The sequence below is a fragment of the Hypoxylon trugodes genome (genome assembly GCF_022578975.1).
Source record: "Hypoxylon trugodes strain CBS 135444 unplaced genomic scaffold F4822scaffold_5, whole genome shotgun sequence".
Classification (NCBI taxonomy): Eukaryota; Fungi; Ascomycota; class Sordariomycetes; order Xylariales; family Hypoxylaceae; genus Hypoxylon; species Hypoxylon trugodes.
In genome coordinates this window covers 577454-601842 of record NW_026250020.1, presented here as the reverse complement: position 1 = coordinate 601842, position 24389 = coordinate 577454, and the positions used below count along the sequence as shown (strand labels likewise).

The following is a 24389-nucleotide window of genomic DNA, read 5'->3' as shown; positions in this document are numbered from 1 at the left end:
ATACGAGAATTCCGGAAACCTCTTTGACCTACTTCCTTCCATTACTACGTGAAAAGCTTAGAAAAAGTTCGTGAGTAACACTAACTAGTGGCCAATCCATTCGCTCCCACAGCCAAGGTATGCGCATGTGTGCACATGCAATCACCTAAATCCAACCAAAACCGCCATCCATCCAAGCACCATCCACACGATTATGGTTCTGAGTAACAGTACCAAGCAATCCAAGCCCACTTAGCTGTCGTTCAACCAGCCAAGATGACCAAGAGAGGTCATCGTGCAAGGATTCACAAGCAACATCTTTCTACATCATCTTCTTTCACACCTTGTGGCTTTTTCAGACTCGTACTTCAGTATCGACAACGATACATCGACAACATGGAAGCCGTTTTGCAGCAAGCTATCAACGCTATCTTGAAGCGTAGCAACCTTGATGTCCTCTTGATCCGTATTAGCACTGTAACTGAGGAGTAAGTTCCTGCCCTCCTAGCCTACCCCTAACCCCTTTTCTCTCGCCTCGATTTACTGACCAAAATGTCAGCTCTTTCCATGTCACTTTCGAGGCTCGAGCCTCCAACACCGGACCGGCGAAAGCTACTATCTCACCTATGACCCTCGAACTCTGCGGACCAGCCGGTACTTTCGGCACTATCGCTCTCCCTGAGATCACCACCGCCCATGGCGGAGCATACATTCTGGTTGAAAACCAGCTAATCGAGATAACCAACAAAGCCGCGCTGCAAGCTTTCATCAGCACCGTAATCAGCAACCCAAGCATCCCGCTCTCGCTCAAGAACGGACAAACCTCCATCTCCATCTCCTCCTTCGGCATCAAGCCGCGCTCCATCATGTATCAACAAGACATCACGATCCCGGGCCTCAACGGCCCCGAGATCTTCGTCAAGTCCGCATCCAACACCAACCCGAACCTACTCCCCAGTAGCACTCTTACTAGTACTGGCTCTAGTAGCAGCCCACCCCAGACTCTAGATCCCGACCAAACACCGCTAAGCGTAACCTTCCACATCCCGAACCCCAGCCCCGTCAGCATAAGCTTCGGGCTCTGCGAATTCGCCATCCTAAACACCAACAACGAAGTCTTCGCCCAACTAAAAGGCCGTCTAGACATCAAGCCCTCGCACTTCGACGCCGCATTCCAGGGGACCGCGGACAAGCGCGTGGCGCTTCTACCCAATCCCGGCGCGGGCGCAGGAGCCGATGTACAAGCTCGTTTGGTGGGGAAGCGATGTGGTGGAGCAGGATGGTGCGATTTGGCGATCAAGGAGATCGATGTGCCGATTAGAGATGCTTGGAAGTTGTTACAGGCACTCGGACGTGCGTACCATGAGCCGAGAGTTGAGCCCCAGGTTTTCCGTTGGAGAGGCGTTTGGTTTAAGAAGGATAGCTGGATTTAGGGGAGGAGAGGGGAGGAAAAGGAATACCTACCTAGGTTGTTACTTAGGTAGGGCATGTTTTCGGGCGCAGGAATAGGGAAAATGGACAAAAACCGGCGTGATAGAGGTAAACGCATAGATGGTAATAGAAATCCATCTCATTGACCAAATCAAGCGAATCACTAAGTTTTTCCTCATAAGTCGTAATCCAAACCCCCTTCATCCTCCTACCTACCACTCCAACTCATACCCCTCCCTATGCCAAAACCGTCCCGTCTCCTCTAACCCCTTACTCTCAAGCACCTTAAACAACTTCCCCGCAGCCTCCTCCGGCAGCACCGCCTCCGGATTCGTCTCACCCCCCTTCGGCAACAACGGCGTAATCACAAATCCAGGATGCAGAATCACCACCGTAACCCCTTTATCCTTTAACTCCACCGCCAGATTCTTGAACACGCTATTCACCGCAGACTTGCTAGCGCGGTACGCATACGACCCGCCGGAGCTGTTATCCGCGATACTCCCCACACGACTAGACATAACGGCCAATTTCGGTGAGTCTGACTTCAGGAGGTTGGGGAGGAGAGCCTGAGTTAATAGGAGCGGGCCAAAGGTATTCACGTTGAAGGTCTTAGTTAAGATAGGCAGAGTAACAGTGCCCAGTGCATCATCCGCGGGAGGTGCCATTACCCCGGCGATGTTAAGAAGTAAATCCAATGGCCCATCGCCGAACCACGATACAAATGCAGAAATTGAATCCAGGGACGTAACATCTAACTGCGCCGTCTTGCATCGGGGTGCCTTTAGCCCGTCGCCGACGTTGATATCTACAGCTGTGACATCATAGTCCTGCACATGAGAAACCAGTCAGAATACATAGAAGCTACTAAGAGCAGCTTGCACCTCAAACGAAGCCATTGAGGATATGCATGCTCCGGTATGATGAAAACAGGTAGACTATACCTCTCTGATAAGAACCTCAGCAAAAGCATAGCCAATGCCAGAGTTAGCTCCCGTGACTATCGCAGTAGGCATCTTAAACTAAGACTTCTTGAAATAAGAATGAAAGAGGGTGGGTAGGATTAATAAACACTTGCATAAGTGGTTACAGATGAAGTTGGGCCGGCCATCAAGGTCGTGGGGTCGTGGATTCTTATATCAACGACGGGATCGCCAGCCTGACAAATGACGTGCTCGTTCTCTTTTAATCATCTACTCCGCTCGGAGTTCCGCATCCCTATTTGGGGAGAAACTTCTCCTTTCATTGGCTCATCTTTATCGCAAGGGTTTCGCTTCCTCGTCTATAAACGGGGGAGATAGCCTAAGGGGTGGGACGAATCGGATTTTTTTTCTTAATTTAAGAGGGAAGTTTGTTTTAACTACATCCAGACTACCAAAGGGCAGTGGCCGTTCATACTTCGTCCTTTTCCCGAAATACACTCTCTACAGTATTCCAACCTAGTCGAAAACGATGGCAGCCTTGATAGCCGACTTATTCCGGATGCTCTCCAGAGCCTCGCCCCATTGTTCGAGCTTGAATACTTTATTTACAATACCCTTTGTCTTAACCTTACCGCTGTCTAGGTAGTCGACGGTGGACGGGAACATGTAAGTCTCAGAGAAGGAGCCGATGATAGTAATTTCTAACTTCAATCAGTTCCAGATCCTGATAAATATTTACGAATATTGAACTTACCATCACCGAAAATCTTGGATGGTGGCCAAGAAACGCGAGCAGCGTTGGGGTATACACCGTAGCAGACGAGCTTTCCTCCTCTGCGAACATAGTTGATGGCATCCTCGAGGACCTTGGAGCTACCGCTAGCTTCGACGACTATATGACTTATTAGATTTTTGTTGACAGTCGCAGATATGTCTCTCCTACGTACCAATATCGAAACCATACGGGTTGTCCTTCTTAATTTGTTCCCATTGGGGAGCCGGGTTCGATCGGGAAAGGGGAACGTATTTGTCGGCGGCGTCTAGACTCTTAGCCAATTCCATCTTGGAACCCTCGGGGGCAGCGATCGTTAATTGCGAAACACCGCTGAGTCGCCTGTCGAAAAGGGTTAGCAATGGCCTTGATTTAGAATCGAGATCTATTCTACATACAGGAATTGGGCCATCATGAGACCGGTTGGACCAGCACCGATCAATAGAGCATGAGAACCGGGCTTGGGGGCGATCTTCTCCAGACCGTGCATAGCACAAGAAGCTGGCTCGATTAAAGTGGCGTCAACATCGCTGATGTTGTTTAGCTTGAAGAGACGACCTTGTGTGTATGAAGCCTATGTCTCGGCGTAGGACTGTCAGCACAAATGAGGAGTAGACAAAGGATTGGGAATACACACGTATTCAGCGAAACCGCCGTCTAATCCGGTAACACCGTGAGCCTTGAAGTCCTCGCAGAGGAGTTCTTGGCCTCTTCGGCAGTAGAAGCTTTCGGAGCCATGTCAATTATACTTATAATACGAAAGAGGAGGGAACGTGTCGACTCACCAGTGACCGCAAAGCTCGGAGTTGTCGGCGGCAACACGGTCGCCAACCTTGAAACCCTTGACGTCATCGGCAAATGCTAACAACGGCCGTCAGTATGCTGCTACGAGATGCGAATTATACCCATTGGATTCCTTACCGACAACCTCTCCGATTGTTTCGTGACCGGGAATGAGGGGGAACGTGGCAATGAACTCTCCCTCGTGAATGTGCAAGTCGGTACCGCAAACACCGCAGGCCTGGAATGATCTCATGTTATTACAATTGAGGGGATTTGGGATGTCAGGCAGGGCGACTTGCCTTGACCTTAACTAGAACGTCACCAGGTCGCAGCTTAGGGAGAGGGACCTGGACGATGCTCCAAACTTCTGGCTTCTCATATCTACAAGAGACATTGATGTTAGTGGACTACGTAAGAGAGGGGCAAACACAAAGAAGCTCCGTCGAGCTTCTAATCTTCTCAAATCATCGAATGAGCGGAAAAGGGAGACTTGCTGGAGAGCCTTCATAGTCTGAGGAAGTGAAGCCATCTTGTCTTGTCTTGCGAAGGATTACGGATTATCGTATGATGAGGGGTATTTTAAGAGAAGGGAAGAGTGTTTGCAACGATCTTGGAACAAGAGAAGTAGAGGAGAAGGGAGGTCGCGTGTAGACAAAGGTAGGCGGGATAAGTTAAGGGAAGCTTATCCGTATGTTAGAGCTGAAGCAGTCGGTCCTATTGTGATCTAATGATCTAATGATCTAGTTAAGAAGGAAACTTGAATGAAAATAAGAAGATTCGGGAAGTTGGTCTTCTTATTAGGCATGATGCGGGAGGAGAAATGGAACAAGCCCCAGCGCGCGTATTCATATTTTCTGATGGGATTGGCTGTCATAGGGAGTTTGCCTGCAAAAGGTCAAGCTATCCCATGCCAGGCTATGCCGGCCATGCCACCATGAATTGAAGGAGGGCAGAGGAGGGGCAGAATTGGGAGGAATGGTTCAGACCTTACGCCCCTGCGCCCCTGCACCCCGCCATGAAGATGGAATGCGTTCACCTCGCATGTAACTTGACAAGCTTAACCCTAGTTGATTGGCTTGTCTCTTCCGAAGTTAAGCCCACTTTAGTATAGTTCAAAATGGAAAAGTATAGGTACTTGTAAAGCTAGACAACTTCGCGGGTCTTGCTAGTGCAGGTCGAAGTTACGAGAGTGTCACCGACCCCACTGAAAAGGTTGAAGCTGACTAGCTTGCCTGCCTTTTGGTGAGATACAGTGTGACTGTGAGAAAGAATGGCCTGATAAGATTGTGACTGAAATTTGCCTATAAAATATCCTAGTGGATCTAGACGTCATCCTGCTTGGCCTTTCTTTTTAGCGTCCTCACGTTTTCTGAAAAGGGAGCATTCCGTTATAAGCGTGCCGGCGTGTCGTTTGTCGGTATACCTTTACTCCGCGCTGTCAATGACAATTTGCTTATAGTAATGTTACCAATTGTCAGGCCAAGTTGTCAAATACCATTGCATTGGTGTCACCTGCTATATCTTGCAGTCAAATAAGATTTAATATTGATCCCCGGTCGGATGGCTCGGTCAGTCAGCCTCTTGCAGTTCGAGGGGTTCTCCGACTGTCACTTGACGTCCCCCGCGGCCGAGATATTTGTTGGAGATGGGATAGGGTTTCACTTGGGTGTATATAGTAATAGCCCCTTAATCAATTGGTCATTCTGGAACAGCACCGGTGTTATGGTTGAGTGGTTGAGAGATTTTTGTCGAGAACATCCCACGTCGAAGATCAATTGACTCAATTTGATTTGAGATGCGTAGTGGGTAACACAATGTAGTTGTTAGGCGCTCCGATGTCTTGGGAGCATTACTACAGGCGTACGTAGGGATTTCGTAGTTCTGCTTGATGACGAATCTTCGGAATCAACTGTAGTACTAAGCATGTGCTGATTAAGGCACTCGTTGAAACGTGTTGCAGTTGGAGCCTTATGTTTTTATATACTGTAGAAAATCATGGTGATGCTCGAGTGAATATCAACGAATATCACGCGAATATCAGTGACTATCATTGTGATTAAATGCTCCATTGTTGAAGATTTTATCGAGTAGGTGTACGCGGGAGGTTGGATACTAGAGGAATAAAATTGAACCAATCTGCGCGTGTAACGCCTTTGGCTCTTAGTAACTCATTACGCAAGCCGTCATTTCTTTTGGTCGAGGTTCGTAGACGATTGGCCGATTGACGAAATGTGCAGGAAGCAGTCGGTCTTGGCGGATGAATACATTAGGTACGTACGTATATGTATTGTTTAGTTGATGGTCAAGATGTAGAAAATGTTTATGCGAGGTCTCACTAATTCGGATTCAGGTAGAAGGTTAACAATAAAAAGTCCCAAGTACAATTAAGTTGACCGCGGTTTCGTAAATTTAATTGGTGAAACCTGAAGCCGGCGGATATCCTCGGCGTGCGGAAGTGGGTAGGAGCGATGAGCGAGTTTGCATATGTACATCCTGCAAAGCCACCTACGCGTATATCTCCCTATCCCTATGGATTACTCACTTAAAATGATAGGACTTGCTATGATGGAGGTTGGCCAAATACGCGTGATCGGATCTGCTCGAAAATCCTATCGGAATGCTTTCTAGACAGCGAGAAACACTATTCCTCATATTAGCACGCCAGAGCCTTTCGTCGTACCGGTCACAAGAACAATGCCCCAATAAGTAGGTATCTTTTCGTCGATTAACTTGTTTCACCGAGCCAGTAGCCTCATTTTAGGAAATAAAAAGATGTTTTCTTTCACGGCAAAAGCATGTCCATAATTCATTGATGACTTCCGAGGATTTGGCCTCCTAATAACTCCCAACCGTGCATCCGAGATTCCTCCCACGAGTTTCTATCACGCGAGTAGAGGCGAGACTATGCAGGTGCTCCATTCCCTAGAGTACATGTCCATGCCCGGTAATCATGTGTGTATCGAAGGGATTTTCCTTAGAGTAGTAGTAACTTCCCTTACGAAGGGGGAGCACCACGGCCACGACCGAATCCACCACGGCTGTGAATTTATGTAAGCATATTATTACCATATAAATTGTGTGCAATATCAGGGGAAAACTCACAATTGGGGGTTGAATTCACCAGGGGCACCGCCCTCCTTACCCTCACCAGCATCACGTCTTCGGTATCCACCCTCACGGTCACCACGATCTCCACGGTCGCCACGGTCACCACCACGGCCACGGCCGAACGGTCGTCGTTCGCGCTCACCCTCACCCATCATGCCTCGGGGAGGAGCGTGCGATCGTTGTTGCTTGATGTGTGTGGCAGGAACGATCTCGGCGGGGAGGTGAAGCCATTCTCGGAGGTAGTCGAGACCCTCGGGGGTGAGGGTGTAGTAGTAGTATTGCCAGGAAAACTGAGTCTTGACGTAGCCGCGGGAGTTAAGGGACTGGAGGGCCTTGACAACGAAGAGGTTCTTGGTGTCGATGTCGGGGTGCTTGGGAAGGTTGAAGTCCTTCTTCGCGACGAGTACACCCTCGCGGAAGAGGTACTACCAAAAATATAACTGTTAGCATTTTATTCCGTTTCGATGTTTCTAATAATTAATTTGAGCAATTCTTCTAACCTCGTGGATCTTCTTGCGGTCAGCCTTCGGAATCAGCATCTTGGCGGTTGTTTATGGTGACAAGATGTTGAACTGGTGGATAAGGCGTGGTGGTTGAGAAATCGGCAGGCTGATTGACACTTTGCGATGTAATTGAAGGTCAGGGAATTTTTGGTTGTGCGCAAAAACCCTATGGTGGAGAAGAAGCGACACTACGGAAAAATTGGTGGGGGGCTTTTTGTGGCTAGATTTTATTCCAGGCAAGGGTCGGAAGGGGCTAGTCAAGGTTTCCGATTTGTGGCTGAGTTTCTCTTTTGTATTCTTGTACTGGTGGGTCGCATTTTTAGATAAGAACACCGATAAGACCCACTCCTTCTAGCCATCTAGATTCCTCAATCCCATTCACCTGCAACCTTACAAACCCGGCCTCTCTTTCGCCGCCTACAAACTAAGGCCTTTGCGACAACCAACAACCTCAGTTCATATTGCGAAGATCTTGCCAACTTGTTCATTCATTCATTTCCGGGCAATACAAAATGGCGCCTCAAAATATCAATATCTTTGTCACGACCTTTTCAGGCTTAGGCCTACCTCCTACTCTGTCCTTTCCCGTTCCTCCAACCACAACACTCTCTGACCTACATCATCGCATCGAAGACCGATTACCACAAACCGATGCACGACTTATCCTAACCACTCTATCCAATAAACAACTCCTATCCACATCTCGAGAACTAGTCTCCGATCTCTGCGACACCGATGATGCATTCGTATCCTTGCGATTGTCACTTCCGCTATGCGGTGGCAAAGGTGGTTTCGGGTCCCAGCTTCGAGCTGCCGGAGGTCGAATGTCATCAAAGAAGAAGAAGAACCGGGGAGATGAGAATGGATCTAGCAGGAATCTTGATGGACGTCGACTAAGAACAGTTAATGAAGCCAAGGCCTTGGCTGAATACCTAGCCATCAAGCCTGAGATGGAGCAGAAAGAAAAGGAGAAGCGACGTGAGCGATGGCAACAGATCGTCGACGCTGCGGATGAGAAGGAGCACGAGATCAGGAATAGTACAAAAGGCAGACTGGATGGCAAATGGGTAGAGGACAAGGAGGAGGCTAGTGAGCGAACGCGCGAAGCGGTACTTGCTGCGATCAAGGCAGGGAACTACAAGGACAACCTACTCGGCACATCGCATGGTTCCACATCTAATGAGGATATCGAGGAGGAAGATGAAGAGGACTCGTCAAGCGCGGAAGAAACAGGAGCATCGAGTAGCTCTAAGGTCCCGACGCCGCCGACAAATTCGAACTCGAAGAAGCCGGTCACGAGAGCATTCGCCGGATTTGACGAGGACGATGAATTCATGAGTTCATCTGAGGAGGAAGAAGAGAAATAATTATGGAAGCGACTGTATAATACCAATGATACCCACGAATACATTATAATTAAAGATTGCGTTTAAGATGGAGTAACTTCTCAATTGCACGCGTGCGTCAAGTCTTATTATGTGGAAAACTATTCTTGAGTCTGGATTGCTACTAGGATTTCACGAGGATCGATCTATTTCACGAGCTTGGCCATATCCTCAACTTTATAATCCCCCATCGCACAACTAACATCCTTAAACTCCTCCAACTCCTCCTTCACCCTCTCAACCTCGCTCATAACAATCCCCCAAGCATCCCGTCCCATCGGTATCCGAACCGGAATCCTCCGTCCACTCCCTACAACACCATAAATCGCCTGCGCGACTTGCTCCGGCGACGCAAACAACTTATGTGTCTCAGTATCATCCATGAACTTCAACAAATCCGTCGTCGGGCCCTCCAGATACGCCGGGTGTCTCGGCATCCTCTTCAAAGAAGTCGTAGTATACTTCGTCAACACACCACCAGGCTCCACATTACAGATATGAATATTCCACTCTGGAAGAACCTCCTTAGCCACGCTCTCAGCGAACCCTTCCAATGCGTATTTACTCGCGTGGTAGAACGAGTTTCCAGGGGAACTGATGAATCCCCCCATAGATGTGATATTCAAGATCACGCCGCCCCGTTGTCCGGTCTTGGGGTTAGTATCTCGGAATATGGCGAGTGCACGTTTCGTCACGTCAACCGCTCCCCAGAAATTAGTATCGATTAAAGTCCGCGCTCCTGCGTTGCCTGGCTCGGAGGCTTCGGCGTCGCCCATTAGGTTGTAGCCTGCGTTATTCACGACTACGTCCACGCGCCCGAAGTGTGCGACGGCTGAATCGAATGCTGCGTCTATGGATTTGTACGATGTCACGTCTAATGGCAGTTTAAGTACATTAGGCCCATCCGGGATCTCTGCGAGGGAGGCTGGGTTCCGCGCCGTTGCGACGACGCGCTGTGGTGGCGACGTCTTGGTCGCTATGTGCTGGGCTAGGGCTTGGCCCATGCCTGAGGAGCAGCCGGTGACTTGGGGGTGTGTTAGTGGATTCTGCTGAATACTAAGAGACTGTAAAAGCAAGACTTACTAAACCAGACTGCATCGCTCGGAAGGTTATACAGTTGGGGAGCTGGTGTTGTCATTTTCCTCAATTTTTCAGATGATTCAATTTTTACTTAATTCCTGAGAGATCGCATTCGTATGCTCGCTTCACCTGATGCTCAACGTCCTCCATTTATAGTAGAAACCACCGAGACATCTTTATACCCAAATTCCCCTTACCATTCGGTGAAACAGCCAGATATCAACAAAGAGACACCTCCCAACCATCCTCTAAAAAGGTACAGCACTACGCAATACGATATGTGAGACGAGGCGAAGCCAAACATTCATAATTGTATTAATCGGGACCGAGGCCCAACTTTTATGCACGATCGATCATCTTATCCCCTAACACCCCTTACCATGCATAAACTCCGTCTACCTCCGTTGGAACTTTTGTCTCTTACGTCGGCGTTCACTGATTGAGACCCATCGTGATTTATCGGCTTTATCTTCTTTTTATAGTCGATTTTTCTATCAATTCTATAATGAGTCAAGGTAATTGCTTATATATCAGTGTCGGGAATCAATCTATTTTCGTCATAACACCAAATCCACATTTACGATTGAAGAAAGGGGATAATATGTTGGCCGGTTGGCTAGGAACTCGAAAATAGTTTAAGAACAATACACCAAGTGTTTTGACTTCAGCGGCTAGCCTATCTATGTAACTACACTCTACATGCACTCATCAACAGTTTTGCTACTCCATCGTTAACCGGTTCTCGTCGTGCTCCATGAATCATGAACATACCAAGGCGAGATGCAGGCCGTCAATTTGGCAGTCACATTAATCTTAATTCGTAACCTTGCTCATTTGGACCAAGCGTTTAACACCGACCTGAGGTTCTATTAGTAAAATTGATCAATTATTCATGTTGGTGAGATAAACATACCATCCAATTTCCGCATTCATCTGTCTTGTCTCGCTGGATCTCTACCTGGAGACGTTGCGCTTCTGGGTAATCCTTGGTCTCCAACGCTTGAGCTAATTGAGTCAATTGCTCAATGGTATCCGGCTTGACTAATTCTTCATTGTTGAGATGATCGAAGAGGAGACCAAGTCGCTTCTGTGTATCCTTAACCTGGGGCGCGAATGATGCTGGGGCTTTACTGGCTACCCGTTGCATATCACGGCCGAGCACGTCGAGTAATTGTTGAGCATTAGGAGGGATGTGAGATCGGTCACCTGCGGGGTGTCGGGCCTTAGGCGGCGGTGCGGCTCGTGGTGGGGGCGGTGCTGGTGAAGTTGCCGCGGGAGGTGGGCCACCGCCCGATGACGGGGGCCCGGTGGAAGGCGGACCTTGTTGTACTGGCGGAGCACCGTAAGGGGATGGGGCATATTGAGATGGGGCTGCTTGAGGATGAGGAGCATATGGGTTTGGTGGAGGCCCTCTGTTGGCTGGGGGAGGGGGGACCATGCCAGCTTGCTGGGGAGGGTTGCCAACTGACTGAGGTGCCTGTACGGGGGCATAACGGCTAGTAGGTGCAGCTCCTTGCGGTGGTGGGTTGTAGGGCGATGCCATTCTAGGAACAACATGTCCCATTGGGGGCGGAGGTAAACCAGGACCGCCGACTGGGTTTTGAGTGGAAGGGGGCGGCGCGTATGTTTGCGCTGCAGATGACCCAGGCCTAGGCGGTGGTGGTAATTGCCCAGCTTGCGGAGGGCCACCCAAAGGAGACATTACTCGTCCAGGAGGAGGAGGGCCTTTAGGAGGAGGCGGGGGTGTTGCTGTCCCACGCTGAGAGCCGTAAGGGCTTTGTGGCGGCGGTGGCATAGGTTGGTTTACTTGGTTAGGAAATGGAGATGTGATGGGGGCTGTGCTCGGCGTGTTTCTCCGGGGAGGCGCTTTTGTTACCATAGGGACATCATTCCAGTTTTCTGCATTTGAAGCTCTTGGGGGAGGAGGTAGCTTCGATGACGGGGTTGATGACCTCGGAGGACCGAAAGAAGGTTGCAGAGGACCATACCCTGGATGCTGAGCTGGTTGGATGGGTTGCGGTTGTGGCGGTTGGTATCCTTGCGGAGCATAGGGGTTACTGGCGATCGGTGGGGCGTAAGGGTTTGCCGCAGGAGTCTGTACAACCGAAGGGGCATATGGATTGACGGGGTTGGCGGGATTGATAGGACTGATACCAGCAATTGGTTGGGGTGGCTGATATCCAGGGACTGCAGAGGGCGTTCTGGAAGCTACGCGTGCTGATACTGCAGGCCTTTGGGCTGGCTGTCTTGCGGTGGCTTGTGGCGCGGCTTTTTGTGTGGCTAGTTGTACACGCTCGCGAGCCATATCGGCAACTGAATACTTGGCTGGCAAAAGGCTCAAGTACTTTTGAGCTATTTCGAGTTGTCCGTGCGCCGCGACTATGTCCGCGTACTCGATGTATTTATCATAAAGGGAGGAAAGCTTCCAGCCAGAAGGAAGTCCTATTTCGTTATCTTGGAACTTTGTCACATGACGGAATACTGTGACCTTCTCGATGAACTGCTGTAGAGACCTTGCGTGGATAGAGAAGGTAGAATCGTTGGCCTCTGCCAACCCAGCCTTCTCGGATTCCTCCAACTCCGTAACCCAGATGTCGACGACCTTCTCAAGCTTAGATCCGACCAGGTAGCAGAAGGATGCGTCCTTTCTGGAACCCGATTCAAGAATGCGATCGCCCAAGGCTTCGCAGAGGTCTGGGAACTCAGCCGGATCCGCGAATGTGCAGAGCGTCACCATAGTCTCCTTCCAATCAGCCAAGTCAGCATTATAGACAACGTCCCACAAATTCTTAACAATGACAGAACCCAAAAGTCGCAAGTAGCTCGGCATTCCGGTCTTCTGGGATAAATATGTTGACTGGACCTTATCGACAAGTTCCTTTCCACCGCAGTTAGCGATAATGAAGGCATCTGCCATACGGCCCTCTTTCAAACAGATCTCAGTTGCTGTTTCAAATTGTCCTAGCATTAAAGCTTTTGTGATCTGCTTCTCAACGGCAGTATCGCTATCGGCGAATAGGTGGAATGGGTTGTCGGTCTTGGCACCCTTTGTAGCTGAGAGGCTCGCTAGGAAGTCCTCGCCATCTCCTTCGACTCCATCGGAGAAAAAGGTCGAAATACTCTTCTTATGTCCCTTAATCTTCGACACTGGCTTTTCCGGCTCGGCTTCCTTAACATCCTCAGCTGCACCATTGGTTGATTCATCCTTAGATTCCTCTTCGCTAAATCCTAGATAGTCAACGATTTGCTTTCGTGGGTTCTCGGCGAGCAGGGTTTCCAAAACCTGCCAGTCAGCCTTCTCTTCATCCGACGCCGCCGATTCTATGTGCGATTCGCATATGGCTGTAACATCTCCGGATTTTAGAGATTCTTCAAATTTCTCAGTAGCAGATCCAATGTCCGAGTCAACGGAGAATTGAGATATTTGGATCTTGGAAGAGCGCTTCTGGCCAGGCTGATGAGGACTCTGCTGGAAGATAACAAGTTTGCCACCAAACCCAAACGAAACTCCGACAGGTCTTTCAAGCCATTTTGGAGCTTTCACTAAAGTAAAAGCAGCACCTTGAGGTTGTTTCTGGGCCTGAGTAAAGAAGTCTTCGCCATCTAGGCTGTTTTGGGTTGTGCTCTGTACAGCCGAGGGATTGGTGTTCTGTAATGTCTGAATGGTAATCTTCCCATCAAAGGATGCAGTCGCCGATAGGCCAGGGTTATGTGGGTGAAATCGGGTAAGGAATGTCCAATTGGTGACCTCGGGGAATTCGCCATATTGTTCGCCCGTCTGAGGGTTCCAAACTAATGTTCTATTATCTTTACCACAAGAAATCAAAATATCACCATCTTGTCGGCACCAAGACACTGACAAAACGCCCTGCTCATGACCCTGGAGTGTTCTCTCTGGGGCATTGGAGTTTCTTAGGTCCCATAGTAAGATGACAGGAGTAGTATCATCAGGCGTAGCGGTCAATAGCTTCGTCGAATTATTAGGGTCCCACGCAATCGAACTAACAGGCTTTCGGTTGTTGTTCAGAGTCAACGAGGCCTTTTTGGTTTTTAAATCCCACACAGTGACGAAACCACCAGATCCTCCCGTTGCGAGAATATGGGCGACTTTGATGTTCCATGCCACGCATTCTAGATCGTCTGACCTAGCTGCAGCAGTACCCAGGCGGAAAGCGTTTGAAGGGTCGTCGACATCGTATATAAAGAGCTCTCCCTTAGCACCAGCGGTGGCTAGGATATGAGGCCTCAGAGGATTAAATTGTAACGACTTAATAGCCCCGGTATGTTTCGTCGTTCGCGATATTAGGGCGTCGGAGTCGCCAGAAATAAGCTTCTCGGCATCCCAGAGGTCAAGTGATCCGTTCTCGAGAGCGCCGGCGATGATACCTTGAGGGTGGTCTTCGGAAGGTTGGCCCCAGGCGATATCGTAGAACCTAGTAGTGGTCAATCAGCAAACTTCGTAGACTCACTACTACGATTCTAGGAGTTATTTACCTAGAGTCGGCGGCGATACTCGCGATGGGTTGAAGTTCAAGCCCCTGTTCTTGGTTGTCGAGATTTAGATCCCACAACTCGAGCTTTGTCTCGTCGGAGAAATCGGCGTCAACGGCTCCAGCTCGGGTTCCAGTAACGAGTAACGGTTTCTCGGCACCAGAGGACCAGGCGAAGGCCGCAGTGCGCGAGATCTCGCGCAATCGGACCATAATGACTTCACAAGGTAGAGGGGTAGTTTATCCCAGTTCAAGGTCGGTGGGATCGTGCTGAATGAAAGAAGATAGAATAGGAGGATTGTAAGGGAGACTAGCTTAAACGCCAGCTGGCATTGAGCTCTCTAGGCCAGCTAGGAATGTTGGCAGTGGCTCAAAAAACCAGCAGGATAGGTTCGTTAACTGTTGCCTTAAAACCACAAAGGCCAAAACAGCATCAATTCATTATGTTGCCAGATAATGCAGTCCAACGGTCTCTACTAGGGGCGAGGGAGGTGTGGGCGCATGAGCTCACGACCAAACCGAATCAAGGATCGCGCACAATCTGTTCCTTCGACCAAGATATGTGGAGACTTGCTTTTTTTTTTTTTTAATTCTACTGAGCCACACTTCTTAGTCAGGGTGGATTTCACGTGATTGAATACTTCTTGATGACGATATAAACTCATGTTCGGATTTGTATATTAGGATTTCTGGGACATTGTATGCTAAGATTTATCGGATCATTCAATCCCGTTGAAGGTTAACCTTAAGTTTAAATTAATTGTGAAAGAAATCCACGTTCAACCATATGTGGCTTCGCCGAACACACTCGCTTATATAATCTAAAGAAGCTTAAATTTCAATTTAGAGCTACCTTAAATCGCTGGGCATCCCAGTCTCAGCCACACACCCAGCTCTCACTCAAAGCTGCATATCATTCGCTATAATCCAAGCACCTTGCAGCAACGTTCTTGACTCAGACACATTCACCACCACACAATCTTTTACTTACTGGGCAACATGACGGACGCAGCTCGTTGGAAAGCTACGGTTTACGTTGGAGGCTTAGCGTCAGTAGTTACTACCGGAAATATCCACGATGCTTTCATACCGTTCGGTGAAATCGCTGATATAACTCTACCTAAAAATGATGCGCCAAACGCCACCGATCCACATAGAGGATTTGCATACGTGGAATATGAGGACGCCGACGATGCTAAAGAAGCAATCGACAACATGGACCAGTCAGAATTGTTCGGCAGGGTATTAAAAGTCTCAGCAGCTAAGCCTCCTAAGAGCGTAGAGGAAGGACTAGGCAGTAAAACGGCAATATGGGAACAGGTATGATCATTCTTAACTATATTCCAGTATTACTACTTAACTAACGATAAAATAGGAAGGATGGTTGGCTGAGCATGCTGTGAGTGAGGAAGATAGGGCCGCTGCATCAGCACCGAGAGGCAGCATAGATGACAGACCGGAGGATCCCATGCAAGGACTTGAGGGGCTTGATGTTGCCGGACCCAAGCCGGAATGAGGGAGGTTTCATGGAATCTACTTAAAATTTGATAGCATAGCGTTGGCGTTAAGAAAAGGGCTCATAGGACGCGGAGGGAGGTGTTTTAAATAAGGAGTTTGCGACTCAAGTCTATACCGCGCTCAATCTCCCATATTTGACATTTCCACTTCTGGTGGCTACGTGTATCATATACAAGTGCTGTGATTTCTCTAGGAAAAGATAATGCGCCCTTCCCAACTATACACCCCATGCCATATCGCTTTTATTTAATGGCCTTCACCATGCTCACCGTGCTCGGCGGGCTCGTCCTTGCGGTTTTGACGGCTAAGTCGGAGGTTCTTGTCTACCGCGAACTTGCGGAAGCTTGAGTATCCCGCGGCGAAGACGGCGAATCCGACGACAACACCTAGTCATACACCTAAATCAGCAAATAGCCCTATCCACCTCTGTATTATTCGAATCGTGCGGATGGACTAACCGAGGGGAATCAACTCTGCCGGAATTTGTCGCAATTTTCGTAGGCGCTGGGAAACGGTGTGTGCTGCATAATTCGTTAATATTTCTTATCTCCTTTCAATAATATTCTAGTAGGGATTTTTCGGCGGTTCGAGAGACGAGTTTGAGTTGTCAATGAGTCGCGATGGATGAGAACGTACCACTCTGGTCCTCTTTCTGTTACGGGGATTATTAGCAAACGTCATAGGTATGCGAAAGGAATAGACAAAAGTCGTACGGGAATAGGGAATGCCATGCGCCTCGTGGGCATCATTCTCAAAGCTCGAGTAGCATACATTTCGGAAATAATTGAGAGGAGATTTCTAGTAATTGGTGAGAAAAGGGAAGAGAAGAATGTAACCGAGACGCTGCGGCTTTGAAGCTAAGAATTGAAAGTTCTTTGGTGGTTAGTTGGATTTGGAAGGTTTTGGGGGGGAAAGGAAGCTACTTGCTTCGGTAACTTGGCTGCTTGGGTCAAGCCACATCAACCAGTGAAAATGAAGAAAATAATCATAGTGGGGCATATTACCCCCAATTGTGCGCTATATCAGGCCACCAAGACCTGAGCCACCTAAAATAACGCTGTATGATTCGATTCGGCAAGAACCCAGTGACCCGAGAGCTACTCCCAAAAGCTGCTGCACTCTTTCAATTTACCTTTACCTACCCAGTAACATCACATCATCACCAACTTTTCCAACAACATAATCGCCAATTGAGGCCGTCAACACCCTTCTTCCCCCGATTTCAATCAAAATACCGCCAAAATGTCCGACGAAGAACGTGAGACGAAGCCCTTCAAGTTCGTCACTGGTAAGTTTGCGCCTCCCAAATCCCTCAGGCCTTGATTCACCCATTCCTCCGTTGTCCCGCGGTTTGGCTGTATAACTAATGTCTTGATGTTTAGCTGGTAAGAAAATTATCCCCTTATTCCGATTGAACCGAATAAACGAAACGAGACGATGAAGCGACGAGATGGGAACGTAGAATCAGTTCATTTGCGCTCACTATTAAAACCAAATCGAACCAAACCAATCTGACCCGCTCCACCAGGTGTCGATGCTCGATTCCCCAACATGAACCAGACCAAGCACTGCTGGCAGAACTACGTCGATTACCACAAGTGCATCAACGCCAAGGGCGAGGACTTTGCCCCATGCCGCCAGGTACCATCACCATCCTCATATGCGAAACATATACTAATGAACCAAGTTCCTACTTGCATACCGATCTCTATGCCCTAGCGGATGGTACCAACGATGGGATGAGCAACGAGGTCAGTATTCTATTATTGAGCATGAGGATAGAGGGCTAATACAGTGCAGAGGCTGGAAACTTCCCCGCCAAGTTAGATGCTTAAGTGTACCCTACGATATCTATAGTCATCAGGCGAATCAATAGAGTTGGAATGCCATGATGTAGTATATAACCTAAACTCGAGCAAACCAACAATTTGAGACTACTACAAGTCTTGTGTGTGCGTTGTACTTATCTCTGTGATCTATAGACATGTCCTCTTGTTTCAACCCTGATGATAGGAGGTACAAGGCAGAAAATACATACCACATCTTTCTCATAGGCACCTTATGACTTTACGCTTCCTCAGGCACCACCAAGTAAGTGACACAGAAAACCTTTATTTCTTGCAAAGAATAACATCTCTCTGCCTTAGATCGTCATCAACGACCAATCAATCACAGGCAACATGTCAGCAATCCTAGTATTCCAATTTGTGTAATACCCAGCATCCTACTCTACAACTGTTACCTCTACCTGTACTACACCCACCCAACTTGAGTCAATTGCACAATGGCTTCCTCATTCTTCAGGTTCACCAGTCTTCCCACCGAGTTGCGCTTACAAATATGGGAAGCAGCTCTCTATGATGAAAGTGAGGACCGGCTCGTACCCATGTGTATCGCTGATCTCAAGCTCATCTACAAGCAAGAGGTCTCACGCGTAGATACCCCTCCTATCCGTCTCTGGTCCGGGAAATGGCTCGCGTCTCCTTTCCTAAGCGTCAATCGGGAATGTCGGCAGACAGCCAAGGCCTTTTACAACTTCATCGATGTCCATCGCATTCCCCTAGATCGCGATCACCCGTTTCTAACATCTGCCGGGCTACTCTATCTCAATCTAGATCGGGATATATTCATCAAGCACTATAACTCTTGTCCGACCGAACCAGCGTGGTCGTTGTTAGATGACTTCATCACGGGCAGCGTGAGCACAAAAATCAAGTACTGCACAAGCCCCATGGGCCAGGTCGACTGCGAGCGCGTCCGACGCATTTGCACAGCTGTAAGTGGTCACCAGGATGGTATCAGCCCCTATCCTAACAGGGACCTATACTATCCTATGTGCCTTTGCTACTGCAAGCGTAGAACCCATCCGTGTGGGCTACCCTACAACTACCATTACGCCATTTGGGAACAGCAATTGTGGCCATTCTCAAAAGCTACAGCGCGCTTCGATATGGAATTTGACTATGACATGATGGAGTGGGGGTCGCGCGATGCGGATCCCGGTTTACACGCCGCGATGGTCGAATTCAATACAGGCAAGGCATCCACGCTCCTTCGCAACTACGCAATCTACTCTTACGTTGAATCTGATGAAGATTCACATACACCAGACTCAAAGAGGCGATGGCGGAGTGAACTTGATTATCAGACATCGGCATGACGATGTGTCCGTTTGACGCTCATGCTCGCATATAGCGAGGTGTCGGCAATGAAGTGGCGATTTGACAGTCGGGCCGCTACGGCTACAGACAGAATTTTTAGATGGGTTTAGTACCAGACTAGGTATCTGAGTCTAGACACAATGAAGACATCAAACCCCCGAAGAATCGCTAGGCGTACAAGTGAAAAGGGATAAAAATGATTCCTTGCATTTCTTTTCAAGAGCCTTCTATATTACACATCAAGTGATGTTTCTTTCTCATGTTATCACAACTACACCTAAGTTACTAAGTTTCTTCGCTTATTAGGTACTAAGTACCCGAAAGCATTCTTCATTCAAATCTCACATATAAGGACTTCTAAAACAAAAGCGCTTACCGACCTTTTTCTACCTTCCCTGCCCGAAGCATCAACTTAATAATTGGCGACCCAAGGGATTTCTTGTAGATCAGGACAGTCTGACTTCGGGACGCGATATCCGAGTTGACCTTTTTCTAACAAGTCTACTAGCCCTTTTATCTTAGCATCCAAGAAGTCACGTACCTTATCGAATCGCTTCTCGTGCGGGCCACTCTGTTGGAACTTCGGTGGCTTCCATTGTGGGTACAGTTTAAGGGAAGATTTCCTCATCCTAAATCTCGATGTCATGTATTTTAATACATGGTAGCATAACCAACAAGGCCCCTTGCTGCACCCTATATAGTTGAAGAATTTCTCTGGATGCTCGTCACACATTATAAGGTCAAAAAGTTGCATTTCGCAGTGTACCCAGGGCGGTCTTTGTTCCCGCTTGCTTTTTGACGAGTTTTTTGGAGGACGTACAGCGGTCCAACCGCTGTCGACTAATGTCCCTGGTTGGACCAGCTCTATCTGTAGCTTAGTTGAGTCAGGACGCGCCCGGAACCGAGCCATATCATACCACGCCAGGTAATAATTCCCAATCAAGTATATCAGCCGTCCAAAGCCCCTGCGTGATGCTTCTCTCATCCCGCATTTCTTAAGCACTACACCCATTTGTCCCCGGTAAACCACCAGCATCTTGAAACAATCTCGTGCAGTCATGTCTAAGATTTCCATAAGTTTATCGTGATCATGTGTTCCACTAGCTGGAAAATTTTCGTGGAGGTTAAGTTCATTCATATAATAACTGCACAGATGTGCTAAGATCTTCCGTAGGCTATCCGACCCTCTTGGTCGCGGGTCTATACGTTCTAGGCGATCAATTTTCGTACTAATCCACACCTGGGCGTTCTGGCCTTTCCATGCTTTCTGTATTGATTCACGGATGCTAGGGTAGCAACATTCAAGAATTCCCTTCCAGAGATTGTCTTGAAGGGTTGGTTCGCCAAATTGGGAACATTTGAGTTGCTGCCGACTTTCAAACCACTCGCCTATCGTCTCGGCAAGACTATTGGTTGACACATCGAACGGCTGGTTCTTGGCTATCAGGAGCTTGTAAGCAGTACGTTCGTCATCTACGTACCTCAACGCAGTTGCAGCAACCCCTGTGGAGCCTGGTTGAGAGAATATCAAAGCGAAGGAGTCAAGTAAGTTTTTCGCTAGGGGCTCTCTATATTTGGGCTCATCGATATGATCCATCAGCAACCCAATCTCATATGCACAAGCTTCCTCTTCAGGTTGGACGTCGAGACTTAAAGATTCAATTTCGTCTTGTTGTATTCGCCTATAGTTGACTCTGGAGGCATCGCTGCCGTCGCTCTTGACATTCCGCCTAGCTTGGTCGAACATACCTCGTTCGGGGCCGTTACTACCTACTACGGTATCCCGTGGAGACGGCATATCCTCAATTTCAACACAAGGCGTTCCTTTAATACACCGATACTTGTTATATAGGAACTAGAATGTAGGTTACATAGCCAAATCGTTGGAGATGGTAGATTCATGCTCCTTATATAGTCGTTAGTTAAGGTCCCTTACACACTTATCAAGGCTGTCCCGTCATCCACTTCTGACATGTCCATCGCCTATTCTGAGTTGCCACGTCTCAGTGCATATGGTGACTTGAGCTGAAACAGCCACGGTGGCCGGCCGGAGATACTATTCCCAAATAACGTAATATTCTGTAGGAATATATTGATTTCTTTTATCCCAGCCCTAGTATTATGGATTATGATATGTATCGTAGACACGATACTATCACGGACTAGTATTGAGAAAATTACTACAATCCTCAATACATAGTTGATGATTCGGCGCTACTGTGGTTGGGTTGGCTCAAGCCAACCGTAACGTTGACTTGTCTTGAGTGTCATTCAAAGATGGCTATGGAAGCAAAGACAGTATAAAACCTACAAGTCATATCATATTGACACGACAGAGATCGAATTAACATTGACGTAGCTGCTCGCTTTGTTGTGAGGCTAGTTATCGATAAGCTGTAACTTACTACTATTGAGTTAGACTCTGATATTATCATGGCTAGAGCTTGAACGAGATTTGGTTGTGTCTCCTGTTCCACCAGCTATCCGAAGATTTTATTGAAACTCCATCTGAATATCTTCTGGTATATTATAATTGGTACGGATGTCTCCCGTATCTTTTCATACTGAGAAAGATACTTATTGGCGGACTTTCGCATTCCTTCATTCTTGCAAAAAAGGAGGTCCAAGGCTTCTTTAAATAGGTATAGAGGAAAATAATAGGTACTAAATCTTAGAAATATAATTATACAGACTAGGATAAAGTGTGATTAAAATCTCGGCATGTTTGAGCATTTCTGAACTACGTCAAGTAGGTCGAAAGTAATATTATTTATATGCTCACAATACCACGGTAGCTTAGGTTACCAAACTTTTTTTTATTAAACATCTAGGTGCTTGGTTGGATATCCAAAATATCGTGTTATCCGAGCCTCATTAGTAGTACATCAGTAAAGCATCCCATTATCAACTCCCACGCTTATCGCCATCCACAGATTCGAGGTGAAGCATCGATCCAGTCATCGGAGACTTAAAAACCACGGCCAAATCAGGGCAATCTGATGTAACCTTCCGAGGTTCGGCTCTTTCTAGTACCGTTGCCAGCTCCTCTGTCCGCTCATATAAAAACCTCAACACTTGAGCAAACTGGTCCTGACGTTCGTGGCTTCCTTGGAACTCCGGAGGTATCCAACTATATACTTTCAAATGAGATTTCCTCGTTTTAAACCTGGACGTCATATACTTAAAAGTATGGTAGCAAAGCCAGCAAGGCCCCTCGTTACATCCAATATAGTTGAAAAACGCCCCTTTCTGTCTGTCGCTAAGGATGAGATCAAGTATTTTCATCTCACAGTGTAGCATGGGTGTGCTTCGAGATCTTGAAGGCTCCATGTCGTGGCGAGACGGTTCAGCGGGATAAACCCCCTCGCGATCTACCTGCAGCTCTTCAGTAGTCTCCGGTAGGATAGCTGCATTCATAGCGCCTATATTAGATACGTACAGTATCCTCAAAGCTTCCCCCCTGTGATGACGCTTGAACCGAACTATATCATACCACGCTCGACGATAATTTGCAAGCCTGTATATAAGCTCCTTTAGCTCATCCCACCACGGCCTTCTTAGTCGCATCCCTCTCCAATCCTCACGTACCTTCGCGGAGAAAGGCGGATCTGAATCCTTTGCGCAATTTCTAACTATATTCCCCATTTCTGGTTCATATAGTCCTATCAACTGGAAGCATAATCCTGTAATAGTATCTAGAAATTGCAACGGTATGGATCCTGTATTAGCGCGACGTTGAGAACTGCGGTTAGGATCAATTTCCTCCGAGTTTGAAGTTAGGTCGTTGGCATTGCCATCTGACTCAGTAGAAAAGTGCGTCGCCAAATGCTCTATGACTTTTTGTAAAATATCTGTAGCTGCCCCGGATTCGCGGGTACGATCTGGGGATCCACCCGGCTTTTTGATCCGCCCCTTAGCTTCTTGGAGATTTTTCCAGACGTCCTCCTGTTCGCCCTTCCACGTCGTATGTAAGATATCGTAGACACTAAGATAACAATACTGGAGGATACCTCTCCAGTAACTGTTCCTAAGGCTAGCCCAATCAATAATAGATTCATCGGCATTCTCCCGGCCTTCTTGTGGTCACGCTCCTATGAACCAACTTTCAATACTGGCAGCGAGATTACTGACAGACTGGTCTCTAATATCATTCGTGGCTACGAAAATTTTGTATTCGTCCGGATTTTCACTTGTCCGCTTCATGGCAGTCGCAGTAACCCCTCTAGGCCCTCGTTGTGCGAATATCAGAGCGAAGGAATCTAAGAGGTTCTCTCCTAAATTAAGTTTCTCCCTCTCGTCGTCCATATTTTCAATGAGTAGCCTGGCATCACGAGATGGTTCCTCAGATATAAGTTGGGGACCATCCTTAACCTCTTTTAGAAGCATTTCTTGAAGAGCGAAAGTATTGTCATAGAACCTATTACGATCTACACCAGCAGACCGAAATATGGCCTCGGGAATATGGCGGTAATCCGACATAGTGTGTGCAAGTGGTATTGGTATATCTTCAATTTTGTGAATGTTAATAGTTAAAGTACTGATTGGTAATTTGATTTGAAACTGTAGATTAAGGAGTATGCCGGAAATGACAGAGAGATCGCGTCTGTAGTTTTTATATATATATTTCTTCATCGCACTTTTCACATATATTGTCACTATCTTAGTATTTAGCTCTGACGTATCTTCTTGTCTCTCTGAGCTGGCAAGTTCAGTCACTAACATGACTTAAGTTGAAACAACCATGATGGTAAGTCAGACTTGGTGTTCCAAAGACACGCGGCTGACTTAACGGCTGAATATGCTCCCCTATTCCAACGTTGGGATTGTCATCCAGAATACATACCATACAGAATACAAAGTTGTTTAACATCATACAATGAAGGCCACGAGGAAATACCTGGCTCTAAACATTGAGACCGCCCACGTACATCAACCACGAACGATTAAATCGGCAACGACGTGGCGATCTTGCATTGTTACGGACTCATTGAGTGCTGTCAGTATCTCGTGGTCATCGACATGTTCCCCGGCCGTCAGGCAGTGTAACCTGGGTGCAGTTTGAGTGTTGGAGAGTCCATCGAGAAGACTTTTGACTGAATCTCCTATTATGGGTTCGACCTAGTCGATTGGAATGCCTTCTGGAACGGCAAGATCCAACATATTCACCTTCAAATAATTATAGCTTTCCGAGTTATATACCTGAGAGATCCTTCTTCGTAAAAGAATTAGCATGAAAAGTAAAAATATGAGGGGTTT

The 24389-nt window shown here is 47.6% G+C and overlaps 13 protein-coding genes across 13 annotated transcripts; 5 read left to right on the top strand and 8 right to left on the bottom strand.

Annotated features, from left to right (window-relative positions):
* Positions 1-255: 255 nt before the first annotated feature.
* Positions 256-1527, top strand: F4822DRAFT_443393 (uncharacterized protein; the record flags this gene model as incomplete). The annotated part of the gene is made up of 2 exons (XM_051463105.1): positions 256-467; positions 539-1527. 2 exons carry the CDS (start codon positions 256-258, stop codon positions 1410-1412), a joined length of 1086 nt encoding a protein of 361 aa, XP_051314123.1. The 3' UTR covers positions 1413-1527.
* A 1-nt stretch (position 1528) lies between these two features.
* On the bottom strand, positions 1529-2716 carry F4822DRAFT_242819 (NAD(P)-binding protein). Its single transcript, XM_051454328.1, has 2 exons — positions 2355-2716; positions 1529-2240 (listed from the first exon to the last, which is right to left on the bottom strand). Exons 1-2 carry the CDS (start codon positions 2424-2426, stop codon positions 1623-1625), a joined length of 690 nt encoding a protein of 229 aa, XP_051314122.1. The 5' UTR covers positions 2427-2716; the 3' UTR covers positions 1529-1622.
* Positions 2638-4533, bottom strand: F4822DRAFT_242634 (GroES-like protein). The gene is made up of 9 exons (XM_051454324.1): positions 4383-4533; positions 4188-4269; positions 4027-4126; positions 3891-3966; positions 3743-3830; positions 3504-3679; positions 3281-3447; positions 3088-3225; positions 2638-3034 (listed from the first exon to the last, which is right to left on the bottom strand). Exons 1-9 carry the CDS (start codon positions 4415-4417, stop codon positions 2850-2852), a joined length of 1047 nt encoding a protein of 348 aa, XP_051314121.1. The 5' UTR covers positions 4418-4533; the 3' UTR covers positions 2638-2849.
* A 1713-nt stretch (positions 4534-6246) lies between these two features.
* Positions 6247-7896, bottom strand: F4822DRAFT_402569 (Plectin/S10 domain-containing protein). Its single transcript, XM_051458030.1, has 3 exons — positions 7497-7896; positions 6991-7421; positions 6247-6926 (listed from the first exon to the last, which is right to left on the bottom strand). The coding sequence occupies exons 1-3, from the start codon at positions 7533-7535 to the stop codon at positions 6884-6886; spliced, it is 513 nt and encodes a 170-aa protein (XP_051314120.1). The 5' UTR covers positions 7536-7896; the 3' UTR covers positions 6247-6883.
* F4822DRAFT_242776 (telomere stability and silencing-domain-containing protein) lies at positions 7839-8948 on the top strand. The gene has a single exon (XM_051454327.1). The coding sequence runs from the start codon at positions 8012-8014 to the stop codon at positions 8864-8866; it is 855 nt and encodes a 284-aa protein (XP_051314119.1). The 5' UTR covers positions 7839-8011; the 3' UTR covers positions 8867-8948.
* On the bottom strand, positions 8949-10399 carry F4822DRAFT_242720 (NAD(P)-binding protein). The gene is made up of 2 exons (XM_051454326.1): positions 9968-10399; positions 8949-9908 (listed from the first exon to the last, which is right to left on the bottom strand). The coding sequence occupies exons 1-2, from the start codon at positions 10020-10022 to the stop codon at positions 9031-9033; spliced, it is 933 nt and encodes a 310-aa protein (XP_051314118.1). The 5' UTR covers positions 10023-10399; the 3' UTR covers positions 8949-9030.
* F4822DRAFT_242719 (uncharacterized protein) lies at positions 10400-14777 on the bottom strand. The gene is made up of 3 exons (XM_051454325.1): positions 14459-14777; positions 10878-14397; positions 10400-10822 (listed from the first exon to the last, which is right to left on the bottom strand). The coding sequence occupies exons 1-3, from the start codon at positions 14665-14667 to the stop codon at positions 10778-10780; spliced, it is 3774 nt and encodes a 1257-aa protein (XP_051314117.1). The 5' UTR covers positions 14668-14777; the 3' UTR covers positions 10400-10777.
* A 390-nt stretch (positions 14778-15167) lies between these two features.
* On the top strand, positions 15168-16283 carry F4822DRAFT_242599 (uncharacterized protein). Its single transcript, XM_051454323.1, has 2 exons — positions 15168-15774; positions 15830-16283. Exons 1-2 carry the CDS (start codon positions 15454-15456, stop codon positions 15968-15970), a joined length of 462 nt encoding a protein of 153 aa, XP_051314116.1. The 5' UTR covers positions 15168-15453; the 3' UTR covers positions 15971-16283.
* F4822DRAFT_428962 (uncharacterized protein) lies at positions 16219-16745 on the bottom strand (the record flags this gene model as incomplete). The annotated part of the gene is made up of 4 exons (XM_051460999.1): positions 16219-16358; positions 16431-16493; positions 16609-16624; positions 16686-16745. 4 exons carry the CDS (start codon positions 16743-16745, stop codon positions 16219-16221), a joined length of 279 nt encoding a protein of 92 aa, XP_051314115.1.
* A 292-nt stretch (positions 16746-17037) lies between these two features.
* F4822DRAFT_242528 (cytochrome c oxidase polypeptide vib-like protein) lies at positions 17038-17954 on the top strand. Its single transcript, XM_051454321.1, has 4 exons — positions 17038-17260; positions 17501-17613; positions 17660-17723; positions 17773-17954. Exons 1-4 carry the CDS (start codon positions 17215-17217, stop codon positions 17805-17807), a joined length of 258 nt encoding a protein of 85 aa, XP_051314114.1. The 5' UTR covers positions 17038-17214; the 3' UTR covers positions 17808-17954.
* An 82-nt stretch (positions 17955-18036) lies between these two features.
* F4822DRAFT_242562 (uncharacterized protein) lies at positions 18037-19339 on the top strand. The gene is made up of 2 exons (XM_051454322.1): positions 18037-19007; positions 19083-19339. The coding sequence occupies exons 1-2, from the start codon at positions 18257-18259 to the stop codon at positions 19130-19132; spliced, it is 801 nt and encodes a 266-aa protein (XP_051314113.1). The 5' UTR covers positions 18037-18256; the 3' UTR covers positions 19133-19339.
* F4822DRAFT_443391 (uncharacterized protein) lies at positions 19340-20931 on the bottom strand (the record flags this gene model as incomplete). The annotated part of the gene is made up of 1 exon (XM_051463104.1): positions 19340-20931. One exon carries the CDS (start codon positions 20929-20931, stop codon positions 19546-19548), a length of 1386 nt encoding a protein of 461 aa, XP_051314112.1. The 3' UTR covers positions 19340-19545.
* A 1035-nt stretch (positions 20932-21966) lies between these two features.
* On the bottom strand, positions 21967-23612 carry F4822DRAFT_443388 (uncharacterized protein; the record flags this gene model as incomplete). Its single annotated transcript, XM_051463103.1, has 2 exons — positions 21967-23160; positions 23221-23612. The coding sequence occupies 2 exons, from the start codon at positions 23610-23612 to the stop codon at positions 22038-22040; spliced, it is 1515 nt and encodes a 504-aa protein (XP_051314111.1). The 3' UTR covers positions 21967-22037.
* Positions 23613-24389: the final 777 nt, after the last annotated feature.

Bases quoted from the DNA above. Each gene is read 5' to 3' on its own strand.
- F4822DRAFT_242720 (XM_051454326.1), bottom strand. From the start codon at position 10,022: ATGACAACACCAGCTCCCCAACTGTATAACCTTCCGAGCGATGCAGTC. The intron at 9,909-9,967 runs GTAAGTCTTGCT...CACACCCCCAAG, and splicing joins GAGCGATGCAGTCTGGTTTA to TCACCGGCTGCTCCTCAGGC.
- F4822DRAFT_242562 (XM_051454322.1), top strand. From the start codon at position 18,257: ATGGCTTCCTCATTCTTCAGGTTCACCAGTCTTCCCACCGAGTTGCGC. The intron at 19,008-19,082 runs GCAAGGCATCCA...CACATACACCAG, and splicing joins GATGGTCGAATTCAATACAG to ACTCAAAGAGGCGATGGCGG.
- F4822DRAFT_242528 (XM_051454321.1), top strand. From the start codon at position 17,215: ATGTCCGACGAAGAACGTGAGACGAAGCCCTTCAAGTTCGTCACTG. The intron at 17,614-17,659 runs GTACCATCACCA...TAATGAACCAAG, and splicing joins ACTTTGCCCCATGCCGCCAG to TTCCTACTTGCATACCGATC. The intron at 17,724-17,772 runs GTCAGTATTCTA...AATACAGTGCAG, and splicing joins ACGATGGGATGAGCAACGAG to AGGCTGGAAACTTCCCCGCC.
- F4822DRAFT_402569 (XM_051458030.1), bottom strand. From the start codon at position 7,535: ATGCTGATTCCGAAGGCTGACCGCAAGAAGATCCACGAG. The intron at 7,422-7,496 runs GTTAGAAGAATT...TATTTTTGGTAG, and splicing joins ACCGCAAGAAGATCCACGAG to TACCTCTTCCGCGAGGGTGT. The intron at 6,927-6,990 runs GTGAGTTTTCCC...ATAAATTCACAG, and splicing joins GGTGAATTCAACCCCCAATT to CCGTGGTGGATTCGGTCGTG.
- F4822DRAFT_242819 (XM_051454328.1), bottom strand. From the start codon at position 2,426: ATGCCTACTGCGATAGTCACGGGAGCTAACTCTGGCATTGGCTATGCT. The intron at 2,241-2,354 runs GTATAGTCTACC...TCTCATGTGCAG, and splicing joins CTGAGGTTCTTATCAGAGAG to GACTATGATGTCACAGCTGT.
- F4822DRAFT_242599 (XM_051454323.1), top strand. From the start codon at position 15,454: ATGACGGACGCAGCTCGTTGGAAAGCTACGGTTTACGTTGGAGGCTTA. The intron at 15,775-15,829 runs GTATGATCATTC...ACGATAAAATAG, and splicing joins AAACGGCAATATGGGAACAG to GAAGGATGGTTGGCTGAGCA.
- F4822DRAFT_242776 (XM_051454327.1), top strand. From the start codon at position 8,012: ATGGCGCCTCAAAATATCAATATCTTTGTCACGACCTTTTCAGGCTTA.
- F4822DRAFT_242634 (XM_051454324.1), bottom strand. From the start codon at position 4,417: ATGGCTTCACTTCCTCAGACTATGAAGGCTCTCCA. The intron at 4,127-4,187 runs GCAAGTCGCCCT...AGATCATTCCAG, and splicing joins ACGTTCTAGTTAAGGTCAAG to GCCTGCGGTGTTTGCGGTAC. The intron at 3,226-3,280 runs GTACGTAGGAGA...TAAGTCATATAG, and splicing joins CCCGTATGGTTTCGATATTG to TCGTCGAAGCTAGCGGTAGC.
- F4822DRAFT_242719 (XM_051454325.1), bottom strand. From the start codon at position 14,667: ATGGTCCGATTGCGCGAGATCTCGCGCACTGCGGCCTTCGCCTGGTCC. The intron at 14,398-14,458 runs GTAAATAACTCC...GACCACTACTAG, and splicing joins AGTATCGCCGCCGACTCTAG to GTTCTACGATATCGCCTGGG. The intron at 10,823-10,877 runs GTATGTTTATCT...ATAGAACCTCAG, and splicing joins ATGAATGCGGAAATTGGATG to GTCGGTGTTAAACGCTTGGT.